At 54.5% G+C, this 27,910-nt stretch overlaps 1 protein-coding gene across 4 annotated transcripts in view; it reads left to right on the top strand.

Moving 5' to 3' along the window:
* The window catches only part of NIBAN2 (niban apoptosis regulator 2), a 64,937-nt gene extending 37,566 nt beyond the window's left edge, over positions 1 to 27,371 (top strand). For all 4 annotated transcript variants that reach the window (XM_063594192.1, XM_003822289.5, XM_063594193.1 and 1 more), the window contains exons 2-14: positions 1,019 to 1,149; positions 5,472 to 5,600; positions 7,636 to 7,741; positions 8,952 to 9,119; positions 14,794 to 14,909; positions 15,519 to 15,623; positions 15,716 to 15,878; positions 22,402 to 22,589; positions 23,534 to 23,689; positions 24,145 to 24,261; positions 24,483 to 24,590; positions 24,705 to 24,816; positions 25,252 to 27,371. In XM_063594192.1, the coding sequence (XP_063450262.1) occupies positions 1,019 to 1,149; positions 5,472 to 5,600; positions 7,636 to 7,741; positions 8,952 to 9,119; positions 14,794 to 14,909; positions 15,519 to 15,623; positions 15,716 to 15,878; positions 22,402 to 22,589; positions 23,534 to 23,689; positions 24,145 to 24,261; positions 24,483 to 24,590; positions 24,705 to 24,816; positions 25,252 to 25,838 (2,186 nt within the window). In that variant the 3' untranslated portion in view covers positions 25,839 to 27,371. The remainder of the gene's footprint in view (positions 1 to 1,018; positions 1,150 to 5,471; positions 5,601 to 7,635; positions 7,742 to 8,951; positions 9,120 to 14,793; positions 14,910 to 15,518; positions 15,624 to 15,715; positions 15,879 to 22,401; positions 22,590 to 23,533; positions 23,690 to 24,144; positions 24,262 to 24,482; positions 24,591 to 24,704; positions 24,817 to 25,251) is intronic.
* The last annotated feature ends 539 nt before the right edge of the window (positions 27,372 to 27,910 follow it).

The raw sequence follows: 27,910 nt of genomic DNA on the forward strand, positions 1-27,910 counted from the left end.
AGTCTCCCAAAGTGCTGGGATTATAGGTGTGAGCCACTGCACCTGGCCAGAAAGCGATTTTTTTTTTTTTTTAAATGAGCTGATCGTCAACAGGTGACTCTGTCACTTGCTTTCTTTCCTTAATGGAGCATGAGCCCTTTCCGTTTGTTGGCACCTATCCGGATAGGTCCCTCCATTTTTTTAAATTTTTTTATTATATGGAGTCTCGCTCTGTCGCCCAGGCTGGAGTGCAGTGGTGCAATCTCGACTCACTGAAACCTCCGCCTTCCACCAAACTTCCAGGTTCAAGTGATTCTCCTGCCTCAGTCTCCTGAGTAGCTGGCCTTACAGGCGCCTGCCACCATGCCCTGCTGATTTTTGTATTTTTAGTAGAGACAGGGTTTCGCCATGTTGGCCACACTGGTCTTGAACTCCTGACCTCAGGTGATCCACCCACCTTGGCCTTGAAAAGTTCTGGGAGCCACCATGCCTGGCCCCCCTCCATCTTTTTACTTTTTACTGACCTGGGTGAACCAATGTATACCGATCATCCCTAGAGATCACATTCAGCTGCTCCCCGCTATGGCCTCAGTGCACATTCGCCTTTGTGTCCTGCGAATCGTTCTATGGGGGTAGATTCCTAGAGGTGGGAGCATCCAAGGACAGGACACCCACCCTCCGAAATGGCTGTCCCCATTCCTGGCGCCCCCAGCTCTGAGTGACATGGCCTGTTTTTGCATGTCCCCACCAGTGTGACGACAGGAAATGGAGTCTTGGTTCTGTTTGCATTTGTTTGATTCTCTGTCTATGGCCATTACCCGCTTTCCCATCTGGAGGTTCACCCTTTCCAAGGCAGTTGGTTTTCACAGGAAACGCGGGGCTCTGGCCAGAAATGCAGCGCAGATGAGTGCGAGGAGCCTGTGCAAACAATTCCACATGCAGGAATTTGGGGCTTTGCAGCCACTCCTGCCTAGGGGAAGGATCGTGATGCATCAGCATCCCTGAGGACCTCAAGCTCCTGCTTGTCCTTCTCTTCCAGAAAAAACCGGGAAGATCCTGACGGAGTTCCTCCAGTTCTATGAAGACCAGTATGGCGTGGCTCTCTTCAACAGCATGCGCCATGAGATTGAGGGCACGGGGCTGCCGCAGGCCCAGCTGCTCTGGCGCAAGGTGAGAGGTGCTGGGAGGACTCGGGTATGTTCTGCTACTTCTCGCCATGTGGCCTCGGGGGAGTGACTTTACTTTTCTGGGCCTCAGTTTCCCATTGTTACTGTGATGGCCTCTAAGGGTCTCCCCAGCTTCTTTTTTTTAAAATTAATTATTTTTTCTTTTTTGAGACAGAGTCTCGCTCTGTCACTCAGGCTGGAGTGCAGTGGCACAATCTCAGCTCACTGCAACCTCCGCCTCCCAGGTTCAAGGCACTCTCCTGACTCAGCCTCCCGAGTAGCTGGGACCACAGGCGTGCACCACCATGCCCGGCTAAGTTTTTGTATTTTTAGTAGAGACGGGGTTTTACCATGTTGGCTAGGCTGGTCTCAAACTCCTGACCTCAAGCCATCTGACTGCCTCAGCCTCCCAACATGCTGGGATTACAGGCAGGTGTGAGCCACCATGTGCGGCTTATTAATTTTTTTTTTTGAGACTGGGTCTTGCTGTTGCCCAGGCTGGAGTGCAGTGGCGCAATCATGCCTCACTGCAGCCTCAACCTTCCTGGCTCAAGTGATCCTTCCACCTCAGTCTCCCCAGTTACTGGGACTACAGGTGCACACCATCACTCTAGGCTAATTTTTGCATTTTTTGTAGAGATGGGGTTTTGCTGTGTTGCCCAGGCTGGTCTCAAACTCCTGGGCTCAAGTGATCCTCCAGCCTCAGCTCCCCAAAAGTGCTGGGATTACAGGCGTGAGCCACCATGCCTAGCCTCCTTCCCACTTCTGAATAGGTGGGTAACCCAGGTCGTGTTGTTGAGACCCCTTCAGTCACCGTGGGTGACTCCTCCTAGCTCACCTCCTCCACCATCAGAGCTGGGGCTCTAGAGTCTGGATAGTCTCCAATTCAAGGCAAGCTCCTCCAGTAAGAGCCTCAGTTTACTCATCTGTCAAATGGGATGAGAACACCTCCTTCACAGGGTGGTTGTGCCTGAAGCAGGGAAAGCACTGTCACTGGCTCCATCATGATCTGCTATGATATAAATAGTAGGATGCTGTTTGCTAAGGAAATATTTGTTGAGTGAGAGATTAGAAGCTGCCTGGCTCCAGCCTGAGGGTCAGCGTGGGCCAGAGGGGGCTGGCAAAGCCTTCTGGGAAGAGGAACCTGTGATTGACTCGGACACGGGGCCGGGGGCGGGACTCAAGAGATCCTCCCACCTTGGCCTCCCAAAGTGCTGGGATTACAGGCCTCAGCTGCCGCACCTGGCCAAGGCTGAGCCTTTAAGTGGCTCATTCAGGATGGCGGAGGCTGGGCCAGCCCAGGGCCCTTTCTGCGTGACTGCAACCCGCCCGGTGGAGGGAGGTCAGGACCGTGTGTCGGAGCTGCTCAGAGCATCACCTTTGCTTTTTGACCCAGAAAAGGTTGCCTCTTCCCCAGTGTCATGGTAACCTCTTGACCCTGTGGCAGCAGAGCGTCAGAGGGGCCTGCTGTGGCCTGGGTGTCTGGCAGGTGCGTATCTGTGTGGTAGGAAAGGAAAGAAAAGGAGGCCTTGGACGCAGCCCAGGCGAGCGGGGCCAGAATGGCTCACCTGTCTGGAAAGAAATGTCATGGGCAGCCCAAGTCCCTATAATCCAAGACAAGTGGGCACTGACTGAGGGCGTGAAGCATTTCCTCTGCGTGAGGCCTCATTTAAGTCTGGGGAGGCAGGAGTGCATATTTATTGTAGAAAAATAGCAACATGTAAGCAAGGAGAGTGAAATGAGATCACTCACCCACAGTCCCTGAAAAGCAGTATTTTTGGTCTCATTTTGGCCACTCAGGAAACCGATCATCACAATGCAAAGTTATGATAACATCATAATACTGGAAATAATATTAATCACCAGTGGTGATCAAAACAATAGTGGTTTTTATTAGAAACAATAATAGAATACAAATAAAAATAGTGATAATAATAACATAATAATACAACAGAAATAAGAATAATAAAACAGCAGTTGTCTTTTTGTTTGTTTTTTGCTTTCTTGAGATGGAGTCTCACTCTGTTGCCCAGGCTGGAGTGCAGTGGCACAGTCTCAGCTCACTGCAACCTCCACCTCCCTGGTTCAAGCGATTCTCATACCTCAGCTTCCCCACTAGCTGGGATCACAGGCATCCACCACCACACCCCGCTAATTTTTTATATTTTTAGTAGAGACAGGGTTTCACCATGTTGGCCAGGCTGGTCTCGAACTCCTGACCTTAGGTGATCCACCTGCCTCGGCCTCCCAAAGTGCTGGGATTACGGGCGTGAGCCACAGCGCCCGGCTAAAACAGCAGTTATCTTATGCCGGTACTGTTTGCTCAGCCCTGTGGCCCCACTCTGAGGGAGGGGCTATGATGATGCCTGCATCACAGATGTAGACATTGAGGCTTAGAGATGTGGAGCTACTTGTCCAGGATCTGGTGGTGGGTGGTGCCGACACAGGAGTTCCAGTTATCTGACCTTGGGGCCTGTGCTGTCTCTGACCGAGGCATTGGAGAGCTTTGCAGAGTCTAAAATATTTTGCCTGGGCTGTCGAGTTCTGTTTCATTTCCTGCAGGCCTTCCAATTGTACACGACTCTGCCATTTGAAAGTCTTAAAAATAAAACCCAAACCCACAGCCAGCCACCCATTCGAGCTCCCCAGGATCTGGGGGCGGACTGGGTGGTGGGGGTTGTTGAGCCTGCCTGGGCCACAAGCCTGCTTCTGCACAGCCTCCTGCTGGGATTGGCCCTGTCCCGGAGTGCCGTCCTTGTGTCCCGGGGCTCCTGCCCTAAGCAGGGATGAAGATGAAAACTAGGGGCCTTTTGCTAGGGTGTTATGAGAGCTCTGTCTGCTCTTTCTAGAAAAGACAGGGATTTGAGCTGGGTGTGGGCAGTTTATACATAGACGGCTGAGGGCAGCTCTGTGACTTGGGCAAAGCCCACTGTGTGTGGGGGTGGTAGGGGAACCATTTTCTTTTCCTGTAAATATTTTTATACCCGGTAGGAAGAAGCCTGCAGGTCCTATTGTGTGAGCACAATGGGCTCTCCTTCTCCAGGAGTGTTTTGTGTTTCCCCTTGAAGAGCAGCAGGGAGGGAGCTGGGGAGAGGGGGACATGGTGAAGGGGGCGGAGGGTCAAGAGGAGACGGGACTGCAGGGATGGGCCAGGGCAGAGCCAGGAAGCCAGGAAGGTGCAGGCATGATGGCAATCACCCTTTCCCCATGAGTGCATCTGAGAAATGTTTCTTTTTGCAAAAGGCACCTTATTTATTGTAGAACAAATAGAATTTGCAGAGGAACACTGTACTCTCCTGGGTTCCCTCCCATCCAAGACGAAGCCTCTTCCACTGTGGTCTGTCTCCTTCCAGAAGCTTTCTGGTGCTTGTCTGCTCAGGACGCCTTGCACCTGGCCATAGCTTCGCTTGGGCCCCCAACCCTGGTTTAAAGATCTCCCTTCTCCTTCCCCATCCCCAGATAAGTCAGTCCCTGAGGATTGGAGGCCGTCACAGACGCTGAGTCCTACCGTAGTGGTCATGGCGGTCCTGTGCATTATGCACCTGCCTGTCAGGTTCCAACTCTTACTGTTCCCATTTTACAGATGAGGAAACTGATGCTCAAAGTGACTAGACACACTGTGAGTCAGGCAGAGCTAGGGCTTTGTAGGAAGGTCCGGGCGTTTCTGCAGCCCATGTAGGTCACTAGCCTGCCAGGACGGGGTCAGACATCAAACACCCCCAGACAGAGGCCCCCTCCATTCCCCCTACTCCTTTTTAGGAAGGCGTCTCATCAGCCATCAGAGCTGACAGGCTCTCTGGAGCCACCTTGTTCAAGTTGTCATTGCCCTGAGGGGAAACAGAAGCCTAGAGCTGGGGAGAGGCTTGCCCAGGCACTGGGGCCCTCGCAGTTCTGGCCTGTGGGTGTGTCCCCCGTGCCCGGAGCGACCTCGGGGCACCAGTGCTGTAGCTGTAGGTGGGTGGGGAGCAACCATCTCCCCAGACCCTTCCAAGGTAGCGGTGACAGCCCAAGGCTGGGATGCAGAGGGAGAGCCTGGCTGTGGCCAGGCCCTACATCAGTGCCTGTCGTGGGTTCAAGTCCTGGCATCACCACCCTGCCTGGATGCTGGGTGAGCCCCTCCATGGCTCCGAGTCTCGCTCCTCATCTGCAGAATGGATGAGATGCAGCCCGGCCTCAGAGGCCTTGGGAGGACTTGGGGAGACCCAAAATGGAGGACATGCTAGGCAGGGGGTGCGCACACAGGCTCTGCTGGCTGGGCCATCAGCTTCATGGGGAGCACCACCCCCGCAGACCTGGGCCTCACTCCCCACCCACTCCTGCCCACAGGTGCCGCTGGACGAGCGCATCGTCTTCTCGGGGAACCTCTTCCAGCACCAGGAGGACAGCAAGAAGTGGAGAAACCGCTTCAGCCTCGTGCCCCACAACTACGGGCTGGTGCTCTACGAAAACAAAGCGGTGAGGCCTGGCCCCGGGCGCCACACTGAGCCTCCCCGCTTTCTCCATGTGTGCCCCCTCCCCCAACTCGGAAACTTAGGCCCCAGGCGCCACCGTCACAGCCTGCACGCGGTCACCAGGGCCAGAGCACCACCTCAGCCCCTCCCCTCCCCCAAACTGGGCTGCCCTGGGTGCCCTCTCTGGACGGCAGCTCATTCTTCATCTCTGGGGAATATCGCTGACTCCTTCTGTCCCTCATAACCAACTGTCACTCACTCCTCCCCATCCCTCCTAATCTCTCTTCAGTCCCTCCAGCTGGCTCCAGGGCGTTCCTCCTGCCACCTCCTTCCTCACTGGGCTTCCTGCCTCTCCTCCGACCCCTCCCACCCTCGACAGCCACAGAGAGCTGTTGGAGGCACAATCTGGCCATTCCTTGCGGTGGCTTGCCCCTGCCCTACAGGTGGGTAGGTGTCCGAGAAGGACATCCTATGGGAGCATTGTGCCTTATCTTTTCCCTGAGCCCTCAGGGAAGCCCCACCTGGTTGAGCCACAGACCTGATTTCTTCAATTGCTCATTTCTCCAGAGCAGCCAGAAGGACAGGCCTGGGCCCTGTATTTCACGGAAGATCAATGTTAGAGCAACATAAAGTCAAGAGCAACCTCGTGCCCCAGAGTAGTGGTTCTCAACTGGTAGCATGTCCAAATCACCTGAAGGGCTTGCTGAAAGACACGGTGCTGGGCTTTCCCCCAGAGTTTGATTCAGGTTGGGAGCCAAGATTTGCATCTCTTTTTCTTTTCTTTTCTTTTTTTTTTTGAGATGAAGTCTAGCTCTGTCGCCAGGCTGGAGTGCAGTGGCGCCATCTCAGCTCACTGCAACCTCCACCTCCCTGGCTCAAGTGATTCTCCTGCCTCAGCCTCAGGAGTAGCTGGGACTACAGGCGTGCACCACCATTCCCAGCTAATTTTTGTATTTTTAGTAGAGACTGTTTTTCACCATGTTGGCCCGGATGGTCTTGATCTCCTGACCTCATGATCTGCCCACCTTGGCCTCCCAAAGTGCTGCGATTACAGGCGTGAGCCACTGCGCCCGGACTGTAAAGATTTGCATTTCTAGTAAGTTCTCGGGTGGTGTTGAAGATCAGAGACCATGTTTTGCAAATCAGTGCCCTACAGGTTCTGAGCTACTTTCAGGAACTGTGTTGTATAGTGACACCTAGTGGCAGGGAGTAGCATGGTAGCCCTGCTGTATGAGCTATTCCATCAGAACTGCTTTGCCCCCTGCTACTGGTGTAAGTTTCTAGACCTAATTCTCCAGAGGACGCTTGTGTGATGCTCAGAACCTAGGAAATTGGTGGGGGCAGTTCAGGGTAATGGTCAAATACCCCAGGCTCTGGAGATAGATAGCCCTGGTTCATGTCCTACATCTGCTACTTCCCAACTGTGTGAATTTGTGGGTGATCCACCTTTTGGATTGGGAAAATTCTGTGAAATTAAGCATGCAATGCCCTTAGCACAGGGCCTGGTATGTAAGAAATGCTTAACTAGTGGAGCTGCTGGGAACAGAGGCAATAGCAGCAGTAGAAACAGTAAGAACAACAACCTCGGCCAAGCTCGCTGAGTCCTTGTGGTGTGCCAGGCACTGCAGATTATCTCACTCAAGCCTCACATGGCTCTGTGAGGCAGGAATGGTTATTACCCTGGTTTTGTTTTTATTTTAAAATGTTTTCCCTATCCTGAATATTCTTGATTCCCTGGTTTTATAGATGAAGAAGCTGAAATTTAGGCATTTAAGGAATTTTATCCTCAGCATCACACAGACACTACCCAGTGAAGCCAGGAATTGAGCCCAGAGCTGGGGTCTAGGTTGCTGTGGATGCCACACTGCCCCAATCACCATGATAGTGACATTCTCCCCTCTGTTCCTCTCTTGCCTCTTCTTCTTCCTTTCCCTTCTCCTCCCCACTTTGGGCCACACTGAGTAGGGCCTTGAAGCCAGGTGGGATTTGGGCTTGGCCGCACCTTAACCCTCAGGGACCCTCTCTCTTGCCTCCCTCAGGCCTATGAGCGGCAGGTCCCACCACGAGCCGTCATCAACAGTGCAGGCTACAAAATCCTCACGTCCATGGACCAATACCTGGAGCTCATTGGCAACTCCTTACCAGGTAAAGGAGCACCCATCCCAGGCCATAATGCCCTGCACAGGCATCTGGAGCTGGCCAGGGGAGGGGTGGCCCTGAGCCCATTGCTTTCAGCCCCACGTTTGCGGAGAGACCAACTAGGCTTAGAGCTGTGGATGGAGACCTCATTGTTTGCCTTTTGCATCTCCCTAAGTCCTTGAGAGCCTCCTGGAAGATGTTCAGTGACCTTCCCTCATAAACCTGTGGGTCAGCACTGTGTTCGTCAGGAGTTACTCTTCTTGGCATCCTGCTTTTGCTTCACCTTGGCTGAAATTCCCTAGAAGCCTTGCAGGAACAACATTGGCCTCTCTGATGATCCCTGGGAACTAGAGGGCAGGGGACATGCCTGCCTGGGGGGCAGGTCATGCCCCAGGGACTTGAGAGTTGAGTCATGCCTCCATTCTGTGGTGATGGAGGGCCTGGGCATTCCTGGATTCCAGCGGCATTCCTGGATTCCAGCAGCATTCCTGGATTCCAGCGTGACTCTGGCTTTGTTTCACTGTGTCTGCTCGGGCGAGTCACCCCCCTCCCCTGAATCTCAGCCTCTTCAGTGTCTACAAAGCACAGGCACTAAGAGGACTGCCCTCAGGGTGTTGTGTGGACCCTGGAGGGGCACAGGCCAACCCAGAGCCAGGGCAGAAAGAAGAACTGTTATTGTCATATCATTAACAACAGTGGCAGGGTCACAGCCCAGGACCAGTTATCTCGCTGGATCTTACATATCCTTGAGAATGAAATTGAAGGAGGGAAAAATTCCTTTTGCTGTATTTTGTCCCTCCCCACATGCCCCCCTCCCCCTGTGGACACTTAAGCCACACTTTGGCCTCCACAGCCGAAATCTGAAGGGAAACCCAAGAAGGTAGTGCTTGACCCTTGAACCTGGGGGCTCTGACCTTGTGTTGTTTGTGCTTTACAGAGTTTAAAACCTAACCCAAGAGTGGGGTGGATGTGACTTATTACCCACTCTAAGAAATGGGTCTGCATGGATGCTGGACTCAGGTTTTGGGCTGAGGAGAACACAGCCAGAAAGAAGGCTGCTCCCACCCCCGCCGGCTTGCTGGTCACCTTGGGACAGGCTGGCCTTCTCTGGGCCTGAGCCTGACCTCAGAGCTGATGCCAAGGGATCAGTTCTCTGCCATCCTCTGGTGGAGGGCAACCACAGAGGGCAGCTGCTCATCAGGCACTGTCTCCACAGGGACCACGGCAAAGTCAGGCAGTGCCCCCATCCTCAAGTGCCCCACACAGTTCCCACTCATCCTCTGGCATCCTTATGCGCGTCACTACTACTTCTGCATGATGACGGAAGCCGAGCAGGACAAGTGGCAGGCTGTGCTGCAGGACTGCATCCGGCACTGCAACAATGGTGAGTGGCCTGTGGGTGCAGGGTCGGTGGGAGGGAGGGGCAGGACCTGGGTTATTGCTGAATGGTGACACCTAGTGGCTGATTATGGTGTGGCAACCCTGCTCTACAGGCTGTTCTAATTTCCCTTCTGGGGTTATAAGAAACCATGTAATACCACCCTTAGTCTTCTTCCTTGATGAAAACGGTTTTGTGCTGCTCAGGAAAAAAGTAGGAAATTATTCACAGAGGGGTGTGGTTGTTGAGCCCTTGGACCCTGAGTCACAAAGTCACAATCCTGATTCTGCCATTTTCCAGCTACGTGACCTTAGGGAACTGACTTACCTCTTGGAGGCTCTGTAAAGTGGGGATAATGCCTTGTGTGTCTTAGGGGGGTTATGAGGATTCAGAGTCTACCTCATGCTTGGTAAAGATTTTTTTTTTATTTTATATATATATATATATATATATATATATATATTTTTTTTTTTTTTTTTTAAACCACCAACCTGCAGGGTGATTTGGAAACTTCACTGCCTCCCTCAGGGCCTCATTGCTCTCATCTGTAAACTTATGGGGTGACTCTTCCAGCTCACTCATTTATTCAACAAACATTTTTAGTGTCTACTCTGAGGAGGCCCAGATTTAGGCACTGGGGGTGCAACAAGGGAGCAAGAAACATTCCCTGCCCTCCTACAATTGGAGACGGATGATAGACAGATGAGGATGCCAGCACGATGGCTTACAGCTGTGCTGGGTGCTGGGTGGAGCCAACCTGGGAGCCTGAGGGTGTGTGTGTGTTGGGGGAGGGGTTGATCAGGGCAGGCTCCCTTGAGGAGGTTACGGTTCAGCTTCAGCAGAGACCTGAAGGAGAAGTCCCAGACCTGAAGGAGGAGATGCCAGAAGTCCCAGGGCCCCTCATATCCTGCATAGAGGAGAGGGGAGGAGTGTTCCAGGCAGAGGTAGGCAGTCAGCATGAAGGGAGACCCACAGGTGGTAGGGGTAGGCCCGGAGGAGGAACTGCACGAGGCCCTGAAGCAGGGAGGGGGTGACCTGAAATGGGGCTGGAGGGGGGCCTCTGGGGTCAGGTCTGGAAAAGCCTTGAAGGCCTCTAAGGAATTTGAACAGAAAGGGTGAGGATGGTCTTCCAAGGTGAGGGTGGGTCCCTGGGGGTCTTTCTGCCCCTAGGGAAGGAACAACCCAGTCCTGGACACTGAACTGCTTCCAGGTGATCTGGCCTGAGGGAAGCTCCTGCCCCCGCCCCACCCTTGGGCGCAGTGCCACATGGTGCAGAGGTGGAAGGTTGCAGGGGACGGAGTGGGCGCCAATGGCCTCTGGGCCGCTGCCGCGGGACTCAGCTCACCCCACCCCTCCTGCTCGCCTCTCCAGAGCCACCTCTGCCCTGTCTGGAATCTGCCAAGCAGGAGGAACCAGGTCTTCAATCAGGCCAGCCCCTGCCACCTGGGCCCAGCTGCCCACAAAGGGCCTCCTGTTCCCAGGTCCCGGGGAGTGTGGGCTGGGACTGGGTGGAGGCTCTCAAGGCTCTGGCTGCCTGGCCCAGGGCCCTCCCGCCTCCCCAGCCCCTGGCCTGGTGCCATCTCTCCAGGTTTCCAAGGCTAACGGCTGACCTGGCCTGGCAGGGTGGGTGACCTGCGCCAGATAGGGAAGGGGTGGGCACAGAACAAGGTGGGGAAGGGCCACGTCAGTCCCCCATGTGTGCAGTGGGGATGATGATAAACTTGAGCTTGAGAGATGATTGGGAAGAGCTGGTCTGGGTGGGGCACTTGGCCATGAGCCTGGCACGCACAGTGAGCACTCAGTGGGGAGGCCATGGGGGAGTTCTTGGTTCTAAGGTGCAGTGGACCAGAGGGAGGCCCAGGAGAGCTGCTGGGCCAGGGAATGAAGGGGTGTCCTGTGCCAGGAAGGTGTCCTGCCGGGTGGCCCCTTCTCCCCAGGGCGGGAGCTGATGAGGCTGGTTTCAGGCCTTCCTTCCACCCCACGGACTGTGAGAAAGTTCTCTGCTTCCTCCGTCTTGGAGGCTGGGCTTGGAATTTGTGAAGCCTGGAATTGCTCACTCCGGGGGCTGCCAGGAAGTGGGGGGTGGGGGGAAGGAGGCCAAGCTGGGCGGACACCAGCGGTCCCAGGGACCCCTTCACATCCTGCATTCCTGGAGCAGCTGGGGGTGGCAGGAGGCAGCTGGGGCACTGGCTGTGCCGGGTCCTCAGTGTTGGCCTGGGGTGCAGAGGTCAAGGCTTCTTCCTGTCTGACCGTGGTCCCCCTCTGTCTGCTGCCTGGGAGTGAGGAATGCAGTTTCCTTTCTTGGAAGGTCTCCAGGTCTGGCTAGAGTCAGCTGGTCCTGGGTTCAAGCCCCGCTCTGCCGTCCACTAGCTGAGTAGCCTCGAGCAGTAACTGCCTCTCTGAGCCTCAGTTCTTTCCCTGGGAAAAGTAGGGCACAGTGAGCTGAGGATTCAACGAGCTGATGTGTGTGCAGCCTCAGCCAGGGCTGGGGCCTCAGTTTCCCAAGACTGCCATAACAAATACCACAGACCGGGCAGCTACACAGCAGAAATATGTTCTCTCCCAGCTGGAGGTCTGAGTCGAGGTCAAGGTGTCAGCAGGGCTGGTTTCTCCGAGACCTCTCTCCTTGGCTGGTGGCCGGCCGCCTTCTCCCTGAGTCCTCACAGGGTCATGCCTCTGTGTGCCTGTGTTTTCTCTTCTTTCAAGAAGAAATGTACTTTTCTTTTTTTCTTTTTCTTTTTTCTTTTTTGAGACAGAGGCTTGCTCTGTCACCCAGGCTGGAGTGCAGTGGCGCAATCTCGGCTCACTGCAACCTCCGCCTCCCAGGTTCAAGTGATTCTCCTGCCTCAGCCTCCCGAGTAGCTGGGACTACAGGCGTGTGCCACCACACCTGGCTAATTTTTTGTAGCCAGAATGGTCTTGATCTCCTGATCTCGTGATTCTGCTGCCTCGGCCTCCCAAAGTGCTGGGATTACAGGCGTGAGTCACTGTGCCCGGCCAAAATGTACTATTCTTTTAAGGGCACTAGTTGTATTGGATTTGGTCCCATCCTCATCCCCTCTGTTTAACTTACTTCTTTAAGACTCTAGGACCAAGGGCGGGTGCGGTGGCTCAGGCCTGTAATCCCAGCGCTTTGGGAGGCTGAGGTGGGTGGATCTCTTGAGGTCAAGAGTTTGAGACCAACCTGGCCAACATGGTGAAAACCCATCTCTACTAAAAATACAAAAATTAGCTGGACATGGTGGCGGGTGCATATAGTCCCAGCTACTTGGGAGCTGAGGCGGGAGAATGGCTTGAACCTGGGAGGCGGAGGCTGCAGTGAGCCAAGATTGCACCACTGAACTCCAGCCTGGGCGACAGAGTAAGACTCTTCTCAGAAAAAAAAAAAAAAAAAAAAAAAAAAAAAAGACCCTGGGTCCAAATATAATCACGTTCTGGGGTACTGGGGGTTAGGACTCCAGCATATGAATTTGGGGGGTGTGGAGACACACTTCAGCCCCTAACAGCTAGGCTCACGGGAAGGGCTCAGGAGGGGTGACCCTGAAACTTGTCACACTCAGCGGCTGGGTGTGCAGAAAGAGAGAATCCCATGGGTCAAGGCTGGCCGGCCTCCCTCCCGCTGTCCCGGCCCTCTGCCTCACCTTCTTGCCACCTGGAAAGCAGGCCTGCCCTGCACACCTGACTTGGTGCATGCAGGATGAAAATTCCCTCTCCCTGTGGGAGAGCCTGCAGGTAACGCACTGTCCAGATTTTCCAGTCAAAACTTGGTTTCTAGGAAACCATGCCCTTCTGAGAGGCGGGTGGGGTGGCGGGGGGACCTCCTTCCTTGGCCCAGATGGGCAGCCCCCACCCAGGGCTCTGCATGCTGCTCCAGCTGGAACATCCCTGCCATGCTCCTGTCACTCCTGCCTGACTTCAGGTCTCTGAAATGCAGGAGTGAGACTCCCACAGGCCCCCCTCCCCATCCAGGCAGCTGCGCTGTAGGGATGAGGGCTGGGCCTCCCCCTGCTCAGCTCCCTCCCGGCTCCGACAGGCAGTGATTTCTGTGGTCAGCTGGGTGTGGGGAGGGGAGGGACCCAGAGAGGGGCTTTTTCTCTGCCGGTGGTGACTCAGCCCATAGTCATGGCAGTGGGAGCCTTAGGTTTCTGATGCACAGGCTTCCGTTTCCCCTTCCTGGGCTTTGGGGATGCGGTGGTCAGAGGCACGCGGCCAGGGGAGTCTGCCTGCTGCCTGGCTCGGTGGCGTTTGACCACCTTCTTACCCCAAGTCAGATTTTGTAACTTCCTGCCAATTGCCTCCCGGGCACTGAATCTGGAGGTCCACGCCTCACTCAGGGGTTCACCTTGCTGGCGTTTGGGCCACTGACAGCACCAACAGTGACAAAAATTCAGAAATGGTGTTCTTCTAGCTGTTGTTAATAGCAAACTCTTCCATTCTTTTTTTTTTTTTGAGACAGAGTCTTACTCTGTCGCCCAGGCTAGAGTGCAGTGGCGCAATCTCGGCTCACTGCAACCTCTGCCTCCTGGGTTCAAGCGATTCTCCTGCCTCAGTCTCCCTAGTAGCTGGGATTACAGGTGCCTGCCACCACGCCCAGCTAATTTTTGTATTTTTAGTAGAGATGGGGTTTCGCCATGTTAGCCAGACTGGTCTCGAACTCCTGACCTCAAGTGATTTCCCCCACCTCAGCCTCCCAAAGTACTGGGATTGCAGGCGTGAGCCACCGCACCCAGCTTCATTCTTTAACAAAGTTATTCAAGCATCTGTGCCAGGTACTGACCTGGACTCAGCAGTAACAGGACAGACCCCGGGCCCAGTGGGGCAGGCAGCTGGCTCCTCAGTTATTGATAAAAAGTGTGGCGCAGGGCAGTGCTGGGCCCTGATCTCCTGTCCCTACACTGGCCCAGGGAGCCCTGCAGTGGACCTGTGAGGCCATTGTTCCATTGTTCAGAAGAGGAAACAGGCCATTTCGGGTTCAGTGATCTAGAACCAGGCTCTGAAACCTATGGCCTATGGGCCCAGATCAGCCAATTGCCTGTTTCTGTCAACAAAGTTTATTGGAGCAGAGGCACGCTCATTTGTTTCTGGATGGTCCGTGGCTGTTTTTGTGCTGTGACTGTAGAGGCGAGCATTGCGGGAGGGGTTTTATGGCCTGCCGGGCTGAGAATATCTGCTGCCTAGCCTGTTCCAGGCAAAGTTCGAAGGGCCCTGATCTAGCAGTAAGGGAGGAACTGGGGCTCGAACAAGGGTCTCTGGGTGCCTCTAGGGCCATTCTGGGTGGCTGCTTATGGGACGGGAGCTTTTAGTCCTGGCTCTGCCACTCCCTGCTCTGTGACCCTGGGCCCGTGGCCTGTCCCCTAACGGTTATCTCTTCATCTGTAATCATCTGTAGAGCAATAAGTTGAATGATAGTGCCCAGGTCTTGGGGTGGTTGGGAGGATTTCAGGAGCTAAGGAGGAGGCAAGGGGGGCGCCTTGTCACTGTTGGTGGTGGGGTCATTACTGCTTTTGCCTATCAGATACAACCATGACTGCTCTGATGACGAGGAAAGTGAGGGTCCCAGCTGCCCCTCCTGAGGTGCATGCCATGTGTGTGTGGGGGGTTCTGGTCAGTTCTCAGTTGGTCTTGGTAGAGGCCACTGGGCCATCTGCTGACCTCCTCTCTCCCTCCGTCTCCTGGGCAGGAATCCCTGAGGACTCCAAGGTGGAGGGCCCTGCGTTCACAGATGCCATCCGCATGTACCGACAGTCCAAGGAGCTGTACGGCACCTGGGAGATGCTGTGTGGGAACGAGGTGCAGGTGAGGCCAGACGGGCTGGTGAGAAAACCTCAGAAGTCACCCAAGGACCCAGCAGGGGAGGGCAGGGGGTGGGGTACAGAGATGGGGCTCTGGGGCGCTGCCGGTTTGGAAGGAGATGACATGCTTAGATTTGGACAAGTGCAGGGCCAGTGCACGTGGAGATACTCGCTGTCTTATTCATCACTTACTGGGCATCTGAGCACTTACCCTGGACGAGGCACTGGGGTGCAGCTGGGAATGATGTGGACAAATTCCTGGCCCTCAGGGAGCTCTCTGTATAGCAGGAGAAACAGACATTTGGCAAATAAATGTACACTTCCATGTGCAGGCAAAGCAGGGAGGGAGTATGGTATTCTAGGTAAGGAAGGCAGCCTGTGCAAAGGCCCTGGGGCTGGCCCTTGAGTCTGAGGATCCTACAGGACACCCAGGCAGATGAGTTGGGACCTGTGGGAATGGAGCTCAGGAGAGAGGGCAGCAGGGAGGGTGAAGCAATGGGCCAGTCGCAGAGGAGGTGGGGGCTGCAGTGGCCTGGCTTGTGGGAATGCAGAGAGAAACAGGCCAGCTGAGCGCTTTCCAGCCCCTGGCCTGGCTTGTGCCTCCTCAACTTAGATCCTGAGCAACCTGGTGATGGAGGAGCTGGGCCCTGAGCTGAAGGCAGAGCTCGGCCCGCGGCTGAAGGGGAAACCGCAGGAGCGGCAGCGGCAGTGGATCCAGGTGGGTGGGCCTGGGGCCCTGGAGCGGGGACGGGACCTGCAGCTGGTGTGGTGCCCTCAGCCCTGGTGCCAATTCAGCTGCTCTGCCCACAGATCTCGGACGCCGTGTACCGCATGGTGTACGAGCAGGCCAAGGCACGCTTCGAGGAGGTGCTGTCCAAGGTGCAGCAGGTGCAGCCGGCCATGCAGGCCGTCATCCGAACTGACATGGACCAAATTATCACCTCCAAGGAGCACCTTGCCAGCAAGATCCGAGGTAGGCAGCCACCCCCGTGCTCGACGGGCCCTCCAGGGGCCAAGGCGGACTTTCTTTTTATTTCATGATTCATGTAAATTTCACAGCAATGACTTGCTCATTGATCATTTGTAAGAATTAGAGCCAAATCTGCACTGTGGTACTCCAACCCCTGTGAGTTGTTTTGTGGCTATTATTTCTATAAGCCCAGAACTTGAAGAGAAAAATTTTTGTTCTGGAGGTTCAAGCCTTCTTTTCATCTCTGACTCGTCACAGATTTTTACCATGTGTCATTTTAAAGTACATTTACGTTCAGCAAGTATAGCTTTCCCAGGTCAGTTTATTCTGTCACCCAGGCTGGAATGTAGTGGTGCGATCTCAGCTCACCACAACCTCCACCTCCCGGATTCAAACAATTCTCCTGCCTCAGTCTCCTGAGTAGCTGGGACTACAGGCATACGCGCGCCACCATGCCCGGCTAACTTTTGTATATTTAGTAGTGATGGGGTTTCACCATGTTGGCCAGGCTGATCTTGAACTCCTGACCTTGTGATCCACTCACCTTGGCCTCCCAAAGTGCTGGGATTACGGGCATGAGCCACTGTGCCCAGACTGTACGCCTTTCTCTTCCCAGCCAGATGGGATCCTTTCACCAGCTTGGTCCCCATAACACATCTGCAGAGCTCAGTTTTAGCAATTGTCAGTTTCCCATGGGACGTTCTTTTTATTTTATTTTATTTATTTCATTTTATTTTATTTGAGACAGGGTCTCACTCTGTCGCCCAGGCTGCAGTGCAATGGCACGACCTTGGCTCACTGCAGTCTCTACCATTCTCCCACTTCAACCCCCCAAGTAGCTGGGACTACAGGCATGTGCCACCACGCCCAGCACATTTTTGTATTTTTTGTAGAGACAGGGTTTTGCCATGTTGCCCAGGCTGGTCTCAAATGCCTGAGCTCAAGCAATCCACCCACCTTGGCTTCCCAAAGTGCTAGGATTACAGATGTGAGCGACTGTGCCCAGCCATTATTATTATTATTATTTTGAGATGGAGTCTTGATCTGTTGCCCAGGCTGGAGTGCAGTGGCACAATCTGGGCTCACTGCAACCTTGCCTCTCGGGTTCAAGCAATTCTCCTGCCTCAGCCCCTCAAGTAGCTGGGATTACAGGCACCCGCCACCATGCCCAGCTAATTTTTGTATTTTTAGTAGAGACAGGGTTTTGCCATGTTGGCCAGGCTGGTCTTGAATTCTTAACCTCAAGTGATCCACCTGCCTCGGCCTCCCAAAGTGCTGGGATTACAGGTGTGAGCCACTGTGCCTGGCCTGTTTTTTTTTTTTGGTTTTTTTTTTTTGAGACGGAGTCTCGCTCTGTCGCCCAGGCTGGAGTGCAGTGGCGTGATCTCGGCTCACTGCAAGCTCCACCTCCCGGGTTCACACCATTCTCCTGCCTCAGCCTCCTGAGTAGCTGGGACTACAGGCGCCCACCACCACACCTACCTAATTTTTTGTATTTTTTAGTACAGACAAGGTTTCACCGTGTTAGCCAGGATGGTCTCGATCTCCTGACCTCATGATCCGCCCACCTCGGCATCCCAAAATGCTGGGATTATAGGCGTGAGCCACCGCGCCTGGCCGCCCGGCCTGTTTTTTAAGAGACAGAGTCTCGCTCTGTCTTCCAGGTAGAGAGCAGTGGTACAATCATGGTTCACTGCGTGACCTCCTGAGCTCAAGTAGTCCTCCCACCTCAGCCTCCTGCGTAACTGGGACTACAGGTGCAGGCCACCAAGCCTGGCTAATTTTTAAATTGTTTGTAGAGAAAGGGGTCTTGGCTGGGCAAAACTCTGTCTCTTTTAAAAATTTTTGAAAGAGAGAGAAGGGGGGTCTTACTGTGTTGCCCAGGCTGGTCTCGAACTCCTGGCCTCAGACAATCCTCCTGCCTCAGCCTCCCAAAGCACTGGGATTACAGGCATGAGTGGCCGCGCCTGGTCTCCTGTAGGTTATTCTTTACTAGCCAGATCCTGAGTATTGGTTGACAGCTGGATAGGACACTGAGCGTTGACATTTCTTGTGTGGAACAAAGAACATTAGCTGGGCTGGGATGGGGGCGGACATCTAAATATTCTCGAGTGAAAATGCTTTGGTCAGAATGTTCTGGAGATGGTCCCTACCCAAAGGAAGAAGCCTTTTACATAATTATGCAGAGCCAGCCACACTATTCCAGAGAGGATCAGCCCAGTTTTTGTAAAACCAAGAGGCTCATTGAATCTAGTAACGTATTTTTCATTGCTGTTGTTCTTTTTGTTCAAACGAAGAAGCAAGACCCATCCTAAAGGAGTTTTTGTCTACTTCTAGCTAAGCAGAACACTGCTGACACCTCTGGGCTGGCAGTTTTCTTATTTTATTTTATTTTATTTTCATTTTTAATTTTTGTGGGTACATAGTAGGTGTGCATATTTATGGGGTACATGAGATGTTTTGATCAGGCATGCAATGTGTAATAGTCACATCATGGGAAATGGGGTATCTATCCCCTCAAGCATTTATCCTTTGTGTTACAAACAATCCAAGTATATTCTTTTAGTTTTTTTTTTTTTTTTGGACACAGAGTCTCACTCTTCTTGCCCAGGCTGGAGTGCAGTGGTGCCATCTCAGCTCACCGCAACCCCTGCCTCCCAGGCTCAAGTGATTCTTCTGTCTCAGCCTCCCAAGTAGCTGGGATTACAGGCACATACCACCACACCCGGCTAATTTTTGTATTTTTAGTAGAAATGGGATTTCACCATGTTGGCCAGGCTGGTCTCAAACTCCTGACGTCAAGTGATCTTCCTGCCTTGGCCTCCCAAAGTGCTGGGATTACAGGCCTGAGCCACCGCACCTGTGCAGCCTCTTTTAGTTACTTTTAAGTGTACAATTAAATTATTATTGATTATAGTCACCCTGTTGCGCTATCAAATACTAGGGCTTATTCATTCTGTAACCAGAAAGGGGTCCCAATCCAGACCCCGAGAGAGGGTTCTTGGATCTTGGGCAAGAAAGAATTCAAGGTGAGTCCATAGAGTTAAAGCAAGTTTATTAAGAAAGCGAAGGAATAAAAGAATGGCTACTGCGTAGACAGAGCACGAGGGCTGCTGGTTGCCCATTTTTATGGTTATTTCTGATGACATGCTAAACAAGGGGTGGATTATTCATGCCTCCCTTTTTAGATAGAGCATATAGGGAGACTTCCTGACGTTGCCATGGCATCTGTAACCTGTCATGGTGCTGGCGGGAGTGTAGCAGTGAGGACGACCGAGGTCACTCTCGTCACCATCTTGGTTTTGGTGGGTTTTGGGCCACCTTCTTTACTGCAACCTGTTTTATCAGCATGGTCTTTATGACCTGTATCTTGTGCCGACCTCCTATCTCATCCCATGACTTAGAATGCCTTCACCGCCTGGCAGTGCCGCCCAGTAGGTCTCAGCCTCATTTTACCCAGCTCCTATTTAAGATACAGTTGCTCTGATTCAAATGCCTCTGACATTTCTACTTTTTGTGCCCATTAACCATCCCCATCTCCCCCTCGCCCCCTGACTACCCTCTCCAGCCTCTAGTAACCATCTTTCTACTCTATCTCCATGGGCTCAATTGCTTTGTTTTCTGTTTGTTTATTTGTCTGTTTTTACCTTTTTTATTGCTCCCACAGGGGAGGCCCCCTCCAAAATGTCAATTTGCTTTAATTTTTAGATCCCACAAATAAGTGAGGACATGTGATGTTTGTCTTTCTGTGCCTGGCTGAATATAATGACCTCCAGCTCCAACCATGTTGTTGCAGATGACTGAAACTCATTCTTTTTTACGGCTGAATAGTACCCCATCGTGTATATGTACCGGATTTTCTTTATCCATTCGTCTGTTATAGACACTTAGGTTGCTTCCAAATCTTGCTTGTTGTGAACAGAGCCGCAACAAACACGGGAGTGCAGATATCGCTGTGATGGGCTGATTTCCTTTATTTGGGTATATACCCAGCAGTGGGATTGCTGGATTGTATGGTAGCTCTATTAGTTTTTTGAGGAACCTCCAAACTGTTCTCCATAGTGGTTGTACTCATTTACATTCCCACTGTGAACCCTGAAAATTTGAGGCAGGTCTCAGTTAAATTAGAAAGTTGATTTTGCCAAGTTGGGGACACGCACTCGTGACACAGCCTCAGGAGGAACTGATGACATGTGCCCAGGTGGTCAGAGCACAGCTTGGTTTTATACATTTTAGGGAAACCTGAGCCATCAATCAACATACGTAAAATGGGCCGGGCGCAGCAGCTCAAGCTGTAATCCCAGCACTCTGGGAGGCCGAGGCGGGTGGATCACTTGAGGTCAGGAGTTCGAGACCAGCCTGGCCAACATGGTGAAACCCCGTCTCTATTAAAAATACAAAGCTTAGCTGGATGTGGTGGCGCATGCCTGTAGTCCCAGCTGCTCTAGGAGGCTGAGGCATGAGAATTGCTTGAACCTGGGAGGCAGAGGCTGCAGTGAGCCGAGATCGAGCCACTATACTCCAGCCTGGTCAACAGAGTGAGACCCTGTCTCAAAAAAAAAAAAAAAAATGTAAAATGAACATGGTTCAGTCCGGAAAGGCGGGAGAACTTGAAGGAAAAGCAGGACAACTCAATGCAGGCATGAGGCTTCCAGGTCATAGGAAGAAAAGAGACAAATAGTTGCATTCTTTTGAGTTGATGATTAGCCTCTCCAAAGGAGGGAAGCAGATATGCATTAATCTCAGCGAGCGGAGGGGTGACTTTGAATAGAACGGGAGGTGGGTTTGCTTTAAGCAATTCCCAGCTTGACTTTTCCCTTTAGCTTCGTAATTCTGGGGGCCTAAGATATTTTCCTTTCACACCACCAACAGTGTACGGAGGTTCCCTTTTCTCCACATCCTCGCCAGCATTTGTTATTGCCTGTCTTTTGGATAAAGCCATTTTAACTGGGGTGACGTGGCATCTCATTGTAGTTTTGATTTGCAGTTCTCTGATCAGTGATGTCAAGTACCTTTTCATATGCCTGTTTTGGGTTGAGTATCTTTCATATGCCTGTTTGCCATTTATATGTCTTCTTTGGGGAAATATGTATTCAAATCTTTTGCCCATTTTTAATTGGATTACTAGGATTTTTTTCCTATAGACTTGTTTGAGATCCTCATATTTTCTGATTATTAATCTCTTGTCAGATGGCAGTTTTCTTAGTTTTTTGCCACCATGGTTTCAGAAAGATCAGGGTCCAATCTCAGAACACCTTGTCATTTTTCCTGCATGGATTTCTCATCTTTATCCACTATTTGTCTGAAATCATTCAGCTTGCTAATGTTGCCCCCAGTGGTTTTTTTTAAAAAAATAATATTGGCCAGGTATGGTGGCTCATGCCTGTAATCCCAGCACTTCGGAGGCCAAGGCAGGAGGATCACTTGAGCCCAGGGAGTTTGAGACCAGCCTGGATAACACAGTGAGACTCTGCCTCTTAAAATAATAATAATAATAAAAGTATTGATGGGGGCTGAGCGCGGTGGCTCACGCCTATAATCCCAGCACTTTGGGAGGCCGAGGTGGGCGGGTCACCTGAGATCAGGAGTTTGAGACCAGCCTGGCCAATATGGTGAAACCCTGTCTCTACTAAAAATACAAAAAAAAAATCACTGGGCATGGTGGTGCACACCTGTAATCCCAGCTACTTGGGAGGCTGAGGCATGAGAATCACTTGAACCTGGGAGGCAGTGGTTGCAGTGAGCTGAGATCGCGCCATTACATTCCAGACTGGGCGACAGCACGAGACTCTGTCTCAAAAATTAATAACAATAATAATATGATGGGAAGAGAGAGTTGGGAGAGGGCTGAAAAATTACTTTTTGGGCACTGTGCTCATTACTTGGGTGATGAGATCAATCCTACCCAAAACCTCAGGGTCACACAATGTACCCATGGAACAAGCCTGCAATGTACCCCCTGCATCTAAAATAAAAGTTGAAATAAAAATGATAATAATATTAGGAGGCTGAAGTGGGAGGATTGCTTGAGCCCAGGAGTTTGAGGCTACAGTGAGCTTTGATTATTCCACTGCACTCCAGCCTGGACAACAGAGTAAGACCCTGTCTCAAATAAAATAATAATAGGCCAGGCATGGTGGCTCATGCCTGTAATCCCAGCACTTTGGGAGGCCGAGGCGGGTGGATCACGAGGTGAGGAGTTTGAGACCAGCCTGACCAACATGGTGAAACCCTGTCTCTACTAAAAATATAAAAATTAGCTGGGCACAGTGGCACGCGCCTGTAGTCCCAGCTACTCAGGAGGCTGAGGCAGGAGAATTGCTTGAACCTGGGAGGTGGAGGTTGCAGTGAGCTGAGATCGCGCCACTGCACTCCAGCCTGGGCGACAGAGCGAGACTCCGTCTCAAAAAAAATATAATAATAATGATAATAATAGTAATACAGTAGCCTCCAGCACCTGGGCTCTGGGATGGCTGGGAGGTGCTCCTTGGGGAGCCCCTGCTGACCCGGCTCCCTCGGGGCACAGCCTTCATCCTCCCCAAGGCAGAGGTGTGCGTGCGGAACCATGTCCAGCCCTACATCCCATCCATCCTGGAGGCCCTGATGGTCCCCACCAGCCAGGGCTTCACTGAGGTGCGAGATGTCTTCTTCAAGGAGGTCACGGACATGAACCTGAACGTCATCAATGAGGGCGGCATTGACAAGCTGGGCGAGGTGAGGCCGGGACCGCCCCTAGGAGGGGGTCTCCTGAGAGTAGGTCTGGTCTGTCCCAGAGGGCCCCGGCTGCGTGACTCAGGGCAGCCGTTCCCCTCCAAGGCCGTCCCTGTAGACGGGGAAGGGCTGCTGGGGACTAGGGGCAGAGGCCGTGAGGCCAGGGCTGTTGGAGTCCTCGTGGGGCCTGCAGTTTGAGGAAAGAGGGAACATTAGCTCCTGGCCACCAGCCTTTAGTAACCAAGAGTGGTGCTGAAATAGAAAAGAATTTAACAGAAGAGAGGGAAGGAGGGAAGGAGAGGAGGGGAGAGGGAAGGGCGGGCTTCAGGTGGAGCAATGAGATTGATAAGGCAGAATTCACAAGTCACGCGCCCTCCAAATGGAGACAGCCATTGCCCTTACTTGACCTCAGTTATCTGGCTCTCGGGGTGAATGTCCTTCCACAGTGTCCATCTTGGGCTGGCTGCCCGGAGCCCGCATAGTTGTCAGATTGAATTTATCCTGTATCTTAGTTTCCTCCTTTATACTCTGAAATGGGGAGTCCACAGACCATAATAATCCCAGAATCTGAGACCTGGAGAGGACCTTGGAGAGCAGGAAAGCTCTCTCCCAATTTTGAAGCTGAGGAAACTGAGGCTCAGAGAGGGTGAATGACTTGCCCAAGGTCACCCAGCACCTCAGAAGGGATGAGCGCCTTCTGCCGGCACCGAGGCTGCCTCTCCACAGTGCTGTGCCACTGGACTGCGCCCTCCGTGCCTTCAGAGCCTCATGCTTCTGTCCTGGGCCCTCCTGGGTTTACCTTTGTGGCCATGAGCACCAGGTGGCCATCCCTGGTAGCAGGCGCCAGCCCCAGGGCCTGGACTTCGAGGACCCAGGCAAAGTGTGTGGGGGGTGCTGCCTGGCCACAGGGCGGCCCTGCTCAGCCCCCGCGGCCCCGCCCCCTGCAGTACATGGAGAAGCTGTCCCAGCTGGCGTACCACCCCCTGAAGATGCAGAGCTGCTATGAGAAGATGGAGTCGCTGCGACTGGACGGGCTGCAGCAGCGATTTGATGTGTCCAGCACGTCCGTGTTCAAGCAGCGAGCCCAGATCCACATGCGGGAGGTAGACCCGAGGCTACGACCCCCACCCCACACCCTGTCCACCGCCTTCCACAGGCCCCCTCGCCCAGGGGGTCCCTTCTGCTCCGTCCCCTGTCACGCCATAGCCACGCTTGCCTGGCACGCTCTCTCCTCCTCTGCTTGGAACATCTGTGCCTCTGCCCACTTGGCTAATTCTGACTCACTTCCCAGGTCTCAGCTTAGAGACCCCTTCCTCCAGGAAGCTCTCCTTGCGCCCCCAGGCCCCTTCCCATATTTCCTGTTGCCTTGAGGCAGGGACTTGCTCCAGCATGCAGCGCTGTGAGTGGGCAAATGAGTGGGTGGGCATAGACCGCTTGCCATTCCTCCCTGGCAGGCCTCGGGGTGGGGGGCTGGTTGAGGATGAGGACCCCTCAGTGGCACCCAGGAAGGGGCTGTGGTCACCCTGGGGGCTTCACATGTCCGCGGTATGCCCTGCAGCAAATGGACAATGCCGTGTATACGTTCGAGACCCTCCTGCACCAGGAGCTGGGGAAGGGGCCCACCAAGGAGGAGCTGTGCAAGTCCATCCAGCGGGTCCTGGAGCGGGTGCTGAAGGTGAGCGGCCCCACACCCTGCCCCGGACCGTCCTAGGCGAGGCCGAGCCCCGAGCCTCATCCCCGGCCACCACCAGGATTGCTGTCCCTGCAAGGAGGCGCCATGGTCCTCTTGTGCGGATGAGGACTTGGAGGCTTGGGTCGGACCACTGGCCTCGTCCTACCCTCAGGGCCAATGGAGCCCACTGACCTGCAGACCCCCGACCCCCTCATTCCCTGCAGAAATACGACTACGACAGCAGCTCTGTGCGGAAGCGGTTCTTCCGGGAGGCGCTGCTGCAGGTCAGCATCCCGTTCCTGCTCAAGAAGCTGGCCCCTACCTGCAAGTCGGTGAGCAGCCCCCACCTGCTCCAGCCGTTTGGGCCCTAAGTTGGGGGATGGAGCCCACAGACCTCCCTCTACCCTTGGCCCTGACCTCTCATCTCTGCCGCCCCACCCGGGCAGGAGCTGCCCCGGTTCCAGGAGCTGATCTTCGAGGACTTTGCCAGGTTCATCCTGGTGGAAAACACGTACGAGGAGGTGGTGCTGCAGACCGTCATGAAGGACATCCTGCAGGGTGGGTGCCGTCCCGGGGTGGGGACTGTTGCCAGGAGGATGCTGGGGGGGCAGCTGAGAAGTGGTGGCAGCTGAGGGGGTCAGCTAAGCCTCAAAGAAAAGCCCAGACTTGCACCTGGGGGCTGGGTGAAGCCCACTGTTCGCTGTGTGGCCTCCGGAGCGGCCGTAGCCTTGCGTCTCTGTGCTTTAGTTTCTTCTCGCGTCCTTGGCTTTGCTGGGAGGGTCAGAGGAGTGATGAGATGACATGTGGTCAGCAGCCTGGGCCTGGAGTTAGCATCACGGCCTTGCTGCTTTTAGCAACGAGGCCTGGAATGAGTCACATCCCAATCACAGACCCCCACGGCGGGATGAGACGGGTCTCCTTTGAGCAGAGTCCAGCACAGGGGCGGCTGTGGGATCAGTGCTGTGTCCTGACCCTTCCCCTGTGGCCCTGCAGCTGTGAAGGAGGCCGCGGTGCAGAGGAAGCACAACCTCTACCGGGACAGCATGGTCATGCACAACAGTGACCCCAACCTGCACCTGCTGGCCGAGGGCGCCCCCATCGACTGGGGCGAGGAGTACAGCAACAGCGGTGGGGGCGGCAGCCCCAGCCCCAGCACCCCGGAGGCAGCCACGCTCTCGGAAAAGCGACGGCGCGCCAAGCAGGTGGTCTCCGTGGTCCAGGATGAGGAGGCGGGGCTGCCCTTTGAGGCTAGCCCTGAGTCACCACCACCTGCGTCCCCGGACAGTGTCACTGAGATCCAAGGCCTGCTGGCCCAAGGTCTGCGGCCTGAGAGCCCCCCGCCAGCCGGCCCCCTGCTCAACGGGGCCCCCACTGGGGAGAGTCCCCAGCCTAAGGCCGCCCCCGAGGCCTCCTCGCCGCCTGCCTCACCCCTCCAGCATCTCCTGCCTGGAAAGGCTGTGGACCTTGGGCCCCCCAAGCCCAGCGACCAGGAGACTGGAGAGCAGGTGTCCAGCCCCAGCAGCCACCCTGCCCTCCACACCACCACCGAGGACAGTGCAGGGGTGCAGACCGAGTTCTAAGCCAGTGGGTCCCTGACTGCTGCACATGGCACAGGCCGTTCCCTTCCGGACCCAGGCAGGCTCAGCTCTGGGGAGGGCACCCTGGTCTGTGCCTTGTGGGTGGAGGCGGGGCAGGGCTGTGTGGCACCGCCAGGGAGCGGGCCCACCTGAGTCACTTTATTGGGTTCAGACAACACTTTCTTGCTCCCTGTTTTCTCTTCTGTGGGATGATCTCAGATGCAGGGGCTGGTTTTGGGGTTTTCCTGCTTGTGCCGAGGGCTGGACACTGCTGGGGGGCTGGAAAGCCCCTCCCTTCCTGTCCTTCTGTGGCCTCCGTCCCCTCATGGGTGCTGCCATCCTTCCTGGAGAGAGGGAGGTGAAAGCTGGTGTGAGCCCAGTGGGTTCCCGCCCACTCACCCAGGAGCTGGCTGGGCCAGGACTGGGAGAGGGAGCACTGCTGCCCTCCTGGCCCTGCTCCTTCTGCAGTTAGGGGTGGACCGAGCCTTGCTTTCCCCCCTGTTCTGGAGGGAATGGGAAGGAGGGGGTCTTCAGGCTGGAGCCAGGCTGGGGGTGCTGGGTGGAGAGGTGAGATTTAGGGGGTGCCTCATGGGGTGGGCGGGCCTGGGGTGAAATGAGAAAGGCCCAGAACGTGCAGGTCTGTGGAGGGGAAGTGTCCTGAGTGAAGGAGGGGACCCCCATCCTGGGGGATACTGGGAGTAAGTGAGTGAGTGAGATGGCTGAGTGAGGGTTATGGGGAGCCTGAGGTTTTGTGGGCCTGTGTATCCCCTTCTCCCGGCCCCAGCCTGCCTCCCTCCTGCCCGCCTGGCCCACAGGTCTCCCTCTGGTCCCTGTCCCTGTCTGGTGCTTGGGGATGGAACAGCAGCAAGGGGTGTAATGGGGCTGGGTTCTGTCTTCTACAGGCCACCCCGAGGTCCTCAGTGGTTGCCTGGGGAGCCGGACGGGGCTCCTGAGGGGTACAGGTTGGGTGGGCCCTCCCTGAGGGTCTGGGGTCAGGCTTTGGCCTCTGCTGCCTCTCAGTCACCAAGTCACCTCCCTCTGAAAATCCAGTCCCTTCTTTGGATTTCCTTGTGAGTCACTCTGGGCCTGGCTGTCGTCCCTCCGGGCCTGGCTGTCGTCCCTCCTCAGCTTCTTGTTCCTGGGACAAGGGTCAAGCCAGGATGGGCCCAGGCCTGGGATCCCCCACCCCAGGACCCCCAGGCCCCCTCCCCTGCTGCTTTGCAGGGGGCAGGGCAGAAATGGACTCCTTTTGGGTCCCCGAGGTGGGGTCCCCTCCCAGCCCTGCATCCTCCGTGCCCTAGACCTGCTCCCCAGAGGAGGCGCCTTGACCCACAGGACGTGTGGTGGCGCCTGGCACTCAGGGACCCCCAGCTGCCCCAGCCTTGGTCACTGGCGCATCTCTTCCCTCTTGTCCCGAAGATCTGCGCCTCTAGTGCCTTTTGAGGGGTTCCCATCATCCCTCCCTGATATTGTATTGAAAATATTATGCACACTGTTCATGCTTCTACTAATCAATAAACGCTTTATTTAAAGCCAGTTGCCTTGAGTGGTGCTGTTGGGGTAGGGGACGGGGGGCCTGGGCTGGGGACTGTGTCTAGGCCCCCATACGGCTCGGCTTTCTGGGCTTCTCACTTGACTGAGTGCCTCTATGTTTATGATCTGAGTTCTTATTCCATTTTACAGAGGAGGAAACAGGCTCAGCGAGAAGGGACTTGTCCAAGGTGACCTGCCTTCTGGTGGCAGCTCAGGCAGCTTCCTCAGCCAGACCTGTGCCGGGTGCCGCTCGGGCAGCCTTGGGTGATGGTGAGTCCAAGAGGGATGGCAGCAGGCAGCAGCTTCAAGGCCAGTCAGGGCCCTGGGGTGCCCACAGCGGGGTGGGCCCAGGCTCGGGCTGGATCCAAACAGTGATGCCAGCTCCTTCAACGCTCCCGATCACACTCCTGTTTACCAAGCGCTCACTGTGGGCCAAGCGCCTTGTGTGCAGGAACAGCAGCCTCGAGAGAGCTCTAGAAAGTGGACACAGTCGTCACCACCATTTCACCGATGTGTACACTGAGGCCTTGGAAGGTGGGGAC

The sequence above is a fragment of the Pan paniscus genome, chromosome 11 (genome assembly GCF_029289425.2).
Source record: "Pan paniscus chromosome 11, NHGRI_mPanPan1-v2.0_pri, whole genome shotgun sequence".
NCBI classification, from domain to species: domain Eukaryota; kingdom Metazoa; phylum Chordata; class Mammalia; order Primates; family Hominidae; genus Pan; species Pan paniscus.